Below are 6513 nucleotides of genomic sequence, written 5' to 3'. Positions count from 1 at the left end.
TAAAATACTGATGACACAGACTGACCATGGACGGCGGTTGTTCGCACCCTTGAATGCACGACCTGGTTGAATACACCTATACGTTTCAAAATCTTATCAGACATGGAGGGCTAAAACGTTACTTTTAGTACTGTACTGTGCAAGCCTACAAAGCAGCAAATCAGAAGTGTCACGCATTCATTCGCGCACGGTCACCAGAACAACGCGCATACTCTTCTGCCCTTCTTGAGAAGTATCATGGCTCTTTTGCTTCGGTTCAAACAAACTGTAATAAGGCATTGAATTTGATGTTCTTCAATATTTTCTGTATCTTGTAAACTTCACGCGTTGGTATCGTCATCAGTCCACCAAGATACGTCACTTAAAATTGGTTTTTCAAGCAAGTTAACACGCTGGAATAAGCATTAAAGCTAGCGTAAAATTCGCACATTACAGTCCCCTCTCGCAGCCGATGGCTAGCGTGGATTTATTTTTTTGGTCATGTCATGGGTAGTTGAATCTATCGTCCGGACGTGTATGTAGAATTTTTAATTCGTTATTCTCGTCCGGACGATAGCTTTAACTACCTACATACGTTATTTTTCTGAAGCAAAGCTGGGGGCATAGTTACGCTATATTCTAGAGCCCTGCTATCCTTCGCGCTAGCCATCGGCTGCAGCACCCCTTTATATGTATTATGGTGGACATTTCATTCAATATCACCGTTAAGAAGGGAAACAATAAGAAATTTTATAGGAATCTCGCATATTCGATACTACTATAAAGTAACTAACAAAGAGAAACAACAGCTCTCTTTCTACCGACTTCAATCATCACCATTCAGGTCAATGATCTCCTCTTCTCCCTCTTCATACTCGTCGCCTTCATCATCGCTATAGTCAGATGAAGAACTGTCATCCTCATCGGAGCTCCAACCATTTCGCAGCTCTTGATGGATCAGACTGTTCAGCCCTTGGCCTCCGCTAGGCTTATCAACGGGACTCGTTTTGAAAGTAGCCACAGAAGCCATGCTCGACAGTCGTACGGATTTACCCATTTCACCCGCAGAGCGAAACTGAGGTTTATGCTCACGCTTACCATCATCAAGGTGCAGTTCAGAGAAGATACTAAGCCTCTCCTCAGGGAGTTCGTAGTCCGAATAGCTTACGGGTCGAGATGGTGCAGCCTCACTTACGGGTGCCATGAAGTCTGACATGCGGGTCATGCGGGTGGACTCGCGCTCCGGTCGGGGAAGCCGAGGGAGTGGTTTGTCTGAATAGCTTGCAGGTTTAGATGGCGCAGCATCATTTCGAGGTGCCATAAAGTCTGATATGCGGGTCATGCGGTCAGACGGTGGCTCCGGCCTCTCCGTCTCCGTGATAGGGCTGTTGTCAGTCGGACTTCGAATGGACTCAACCGGGGGTTGAGTCACTGATGAAGACTCGGGATGCTCAGTATACTCATGATGCTGGTGAGCACCGTGCTCATGCTCGTCACCACCGCGGTGCTTGTAGTGCTTCCGATGATGCACGAGGCTGTCTCGATATTCGCGGTGCTCATGCCTCCGTTCACGACGCTCCCGACGATCCTCACAGTACTGGCAGTAAGGCTCTTGGTGGTCATGGCGGTGTTTGCGGCGATGTCTTCTGCCAGAACTGGTCGAGGCACTGCTGTTGTTGTGACGGGAAGACTTCTCCTTCGCGGCGCCTGTGTTACGCTTAGACCGTCTTTTTCTCCTCCTGGGAGTCATTACGACTTGGCCGTCAGCACGACGTTTGACAAGGTAGGTCAATCCTGTGTCACGCAGGACATACATCATCTCGACCAGCTTGTTGTTGCGAAAGAGTTTCCGCGTGCGTTCTCTAATCTCCTTGAGAGAGGACACATATTCAAGTACGCGCTCCTTTGCACCGCTCTTGATCTTCCTGTGGCGGGTGTCTTCCATTTCTTAGTCGTCAATTCAACGGTTTGGGGGAACGGAGGGTGTACTGGACAAGGGTTTGGTGAATTGGTTTCGGGCTTGTGTAGGAAAGGGAATGATGCTCGTCGTTAAGGAGTTACTCAGCAAACATTTTATGAGTTGACAGGCACTAGACATTGTCGATGTGTTTCTAAACAATGGCCCATGTTTGTTGTGTAACTGACCAGGACTCGGAAAACGAAACAAAGAAGTGTGAGACACACTTCGAAGAACCACCAACTCCTGCAGTCATAGTCTCTGAACATCTTCGCCGGTCTTCCAATGGCTGTACCTTCGGTTATTGTTGTGCGCATTTGACATCGTGCAACGACTACTCGATCTTGTGTCTTTGCATCTTGTTTCTGAACGCAAAGGTGACCAAGACACCCAGCCCTGCGAAACCCGTACCAAGCCACCATGCGCTCCTGTAACCTTGCAAGATATCTTTCCCTCCGTCGTTAGTTCTGACTTCTAGATTGCCTGCAAAGGCTAAACCAAGACCAATGCTGTAGTTGACCACGGTATTCACAAAACTGCCGGCAGCGCCTTGCTGATCCTTGGGCACTTGATCGCTCACGATCAGGCTCGCACTGGCGAAGCTGAGATCGGGGCCAAATGCGATGAGCACAACGAGAGGAAACGTCATCGGCCAATATTCCTGATCAACAGGCATGAGCGCCAATAATATCTGACCGGTGAAGAAGGCGATCATCGAGGAAATAAAGACAACCCAAGCTGGTACACGAGGCAGTAGATAAACTGCTAGAGCAGCAGCGAGGGCACCATCTACAACCAGCGGTATGAACTGTTGAATGTGAGTAGAGGTTCGGGAAAGGGCCAAGGAGTTTGAATACCTGAAGACAGAGTTCCATCATCGTAATACCACGAAGACGGAGGAGAAATTGAGGTGCGTAGTATTGGAACATGCCGAAACTCATCCATCCGCAAGATAGACTTAGCATGACGGCTGCAAATGCTGGCTTTGTAAACATCGACATGGGCATCACAGGCTGCGGGACGCGATTCTCGATAATGACGAAGAGAACAATTAGAACCAGTCCAATTGCCAGCAGTATGGGTATGTAAGCTGCACTCCAGCCGAAAAGAGGCGCCGCACTTCAATATTTAGCACAATATCCTCGTTGACGGTTCGGATAAGGAGCACTCACTTGAAAGCAAAGAAAATGAGGACCAGACCGGACACGCCCACCGCACTTCCAAGGTAGTCGAAAGACCCCCCATGGGCTATGTTCAGCGCATTGGGGATTACCAGGTGAGCGATTACGCCAGAGCCAAGACACAAAATGCTCATGCTCCAGTAAGTCCATCTCCAGTCGCCGACCAGTTGGGTGAAGATACCGCCCCATGCCAGGCCGGCTACGTACCCGCCAGGTGCAACCGCCCCAAAGATGGCGAAAGCGAGGTTCTTCTTGAAGCCTGGCTTGAAGGCACTGGCCAGAAGGGCGGACGCGTTAGGCATTAGCATCGCAGGGCCAATGCCCCCGAGGGCTCGGAAGATGTCGAAGACAACATCGGAGTCGAAGAAATCACAGAACCCGCAAAGGAGGGAGAAAAGCGATAACCAAATCCAGCCGATAAGCCACAGCACCTTGATGCCGTAAATATCACCAAGCCGGCCTGTCACGAGAACGAAGGCGCCCACGGTAATGCTGCAGCCTTTGTCAGCCGACGCATGAAAAAGACAAACATAAAGAGAGAGCGGAACGCGCCTGTAACTGGCCACAAACCACGACTCCTGAGCAGCGTCATCGCCCACGCCGAGGCCACGCGCAACGCTGCGCACCTGAACGATGGTGTTGCCCAGGTTCATTTGCTGGAAACAGAAGGATCAATCCCGAGAAATTTCCTGTTGCAGTTACGACGGAACGCCCTACCGTGACCAATTGCGCCATCATAACCACCGCGATGAAAGCAACCTCATGCCAGGCCCCGCTGAAAACCCTCTTCTTCCCAACAGATGTCGCGGCATCGTCCACCTCCAACGCATTCAGGATCCTTTCAGACGACGCTTCGTCGCCGGGCTCCGTCGTTCTCGCATTATTGTTGCTGCTGTCCCGCTCGCTTTCGCTGTGCCGCGGATCGACGGGCACATCCTTGCTGTTCTCGCTTCGCAAGCCGGCTGGCTCCGCCGTCGTTACGACCAATGACGATGACATTTTAGGGAGAGGAGGCTGAAATGCACGACATAGCGAGATCCTCGACGGAAGAGACCGCTATTATTGTATGTCACCCGGGGAAAGACCGGAAGAGGAGGCTCCGTTCCACAAGTCCGATAAACCCGAGTCAAAACAAGCCACTATGTCATGCCGGATTTTCCGAACGGCAGAATCACAACATCGTCCGATGCTGCAGCCCGCGATGTTTACCGAAGTGTTGTTGGCAAAGTGGCGAGCTGAGGAGGATGAAATCATCGGAGTCTACACCGAGTGAGTGAGAGCTCGCTTTCCGGCATCGGACCGATATCTTGCATTCCTTTGACTGGTCCCCTGTCGCTCGAGACTCCACAACACGTGATTGTCCAGTGGACCTCAGCAACCCAAATGGGCGGTCTGCAGAATGGCATTGGTCATGACCGCGAGTCGTCATTACCCTCCCTCTTGGCACATGAAGAGATGTGTCCAGAAACAACGCTTCTTGGTGTTCAGGTATGGTTGAAAAAGCGGTCTGAAAAATGATGCCTGAAGAATTTTTATTTTTATCCACCCCCGACAACGCGTTACCGAGAACTTTATCTAAGACCAACGCTATGCAGCCCATTAGCCAAGCGGTGCTGACCCAAAGCCAGCGAGCAAACTCCGATCCTACCCGATGAACGCCTGGACATCACGCCCACTCATATCCTCGTGGTGTATGATATCAAATAAATGTATCCAGAAAGACGCCGCTTTTGATGAGAGGGCGGTACGCTCGTCGTAACAGGGGAAACTCGAGCAAAACGTTGATGTACATTTTGTGCAGAGGTACGGAGCGGTTCCAAAAGAGAAAAAGCATGTTCAACGGCGTCTCCTGCCACTGCCGAAGCCCATGCGCTGTGCAGCTGCAGAACGCTTGGTAGGTCTCGGCGTCTCCATGTCGTCTCCGGAAAGATCCTCGCCATCATCGTCGTCGACCTCTTCCAGATCGTCCTCAGACTCGTCGTCGCCAGTATCATTCTCCGTTTCCTCCGCCTCGTCATCCAAAACATCTTCGTCTTCGCTGCCCTCGTCATCCTCTTCCTCTTCCGCGTTGAGATTCATGGCGCCGTCGTCGTCGCTGCTCTCCACACCTTCCAGATCGTCATCATCACCCAACTTGCTGGCACGCTTCTGCGGTCTGCTGTCGGTGATAGCCTTGGTGTTCTTGTCGGTAGCCGCCTCCTCGTCAGAGTCGCTTTCATCCTGACCCTCAACGTAGATTACACCTTCCTCCTCGTCATCCTCGTCCATATGGGCTGCCTTCTGCATGCTTCTCCGCAGTTCCAGCTGTGCCGAGAGCATATCAAGCTTGCCCTTGAGAGTGAGCAGCGGCTGAAGACCGCTTGCACGCTCCTTGATGACGCGGTTGAGGCTGCCGAGCTCCTTCATTATGTCTTGCCTCCCAGCAAGGTATCCGCCGTGTGAAACGATAGACCATTGGACCCAGACCATGAGGTTTCCTGCACGGCCCGGCCTCTTGTGTAGGCGCTCAGCGAGTCTGCGGAGGAGGTTGGCAACAAGCGTTGAGGGCAAGCGCTCGATGGTGGACCGAACGCTGTTCAGGTCGTTCATTTCGAAACAGGACTCGAGCAGCTCTTTGTCGTTCGTCTTGAGGGCTTGCGTCAGAACCGTACCGAGAGAGGTCGCCGAAGGGGCCGACAGCGCCCTGTTGCCACTTGTTGGTGCCAATGCGCGGGAATCTTGGTTGGGATCCTGGAAAGTAGCCTCAACGTCGACGACTTCCGGTGCGTTAGCCTGGAGCAGCTCGCCAAATGATGGTGGCTCGGCCTCGTCGCCGTCTGCCATTTCAGCGTCGGCGGCCCCCGCCTTTGCATCGGCAGCCTCGTCCTTGTGCTCGTCCGCCGAGTCTTCGAGGTCGCTTTCTTCTTCGCCGCTGGAGATCTCCACAACTGCGTCGGCGCTCGCATCTTGCATGTCGACGTCACCGTGACCGACAATGGCACGCGCCTCGTCGGCGGTGTCCTGCTTCGCACCCTTCACACCATTGGTAGTGGTTGCCTGGACGCGCTTGCCGTCAGCGGACACAAGGGCGGCGAGGCCGGTTTTGCGCGCGGAAGTGCCGTTGGGCTGGGCGGACGTTCGTGCTTTCTTCGCGCTGGGGGTGGGCAGGCCGGCGGCCTTGCGGCGCTGAGCCACTGCAGCAGGCATGGTGAGGAAATCGGACGGCTGGGAGGGCGGTTGGTTTGGAGCGCGCCGTGTGCTGGGTGCCGGCACATCGAAAAATTATCTCAGCTTTTTTCGAGCGGCATGGATTAGATAACGCGCACGGGGGCGCGCTAGGCCGGGTCGGGCAAAGCGCAACCGCGTCAGGGGGCCACAGCTTCGGGCGCGGCAGGAGCCCTCAGCTTTTTTAACAGG

The 6513-nt window shown here is 53.1% G+C and overlaps 3 protein-coding genes across 3 annotated transcripts; all 3 read right to left on the bottom strand.

Annotated features, from left to right (window-relative positions):
* Positions 1 to 805: 805 nt before the first annotated feature.
* LTHEOB_6116 (uncharacterized protein) lies at positions 806 to 1924 on the bottom strand (the record flags this gene model as incomplete). Its single annotated transcript, XM_035515337.1, has 1 exon — positions 806 to 1924. One exon carries the CDS (start codon positions 1922 to 1924, stop codon positions 806 to 808), a length of 1119 nt encoding a protein of 372 aa, XP_035373247.1.
* A 346-nt stretch (positions 1925 to 2270) lies between these two features.
* On the bottom strand, positions 2271 to 4116 carry LTHEOB_6115 (MFS-type transporter; the record flags this gene model as incomplete). The annotated part of the gene is made up of 5 exons (XM_035515336.1): positions 2271 to 2744; positions 2794 to 3055; positions 3109 to 3609; positions 3688 to 3773; positions 3835 to 4116. The coding sequence occupies 5 exons, from the start codon at positions 4114 to 4116 to the stop codon at positions 2271 to 2273; spliced, it is 1605 nt and encodes a 534-aa protein (XP_035373246.1).
* An 837-nt stretch (positions 4117 to 4953) lies between these two features.
* Positions 4954 to 6303, bottom strand: LTHEOB_6114 (U3 small nucleolar RNA-associated protein 5; the record flags this gene model as incomplete). Its single annotated transcript, XM_035515335.1, has 1 exon — positions 4954 to 6303. One exon carries the CDS (start codon positions 6301 to 6303, stop codon positions 4954 to 4956), a length of 1350 nt encoding a protein of 449 aa, XP_035373245.1.
* Between the last annotated feature and the right edge of the window lie 210 nt (positions 6304 to 6513).

Source organism: Lasiodiplodia theobromae (genome assembly GCF_012971845.1).
Source record: "Lasiodiplodia theobromae strain AM2As chromosome Unknown scaffold_17, whole genome shotgun sequence".
Taxonomy (NCBI): domain Eukaryota; kingdom Fungi; phylum Ascomycota; class Dothideomycetes; order Botryosphaeriales; family Botryosphaeriaceae; genus Lasiodiplodia; species Lasiodiplodia theobromae.
The sequence above is the reverse complement of the archived record's forward strand: the minus strand, read 5'-3'. Positions and strand labels throughout refer to the sequence as shown.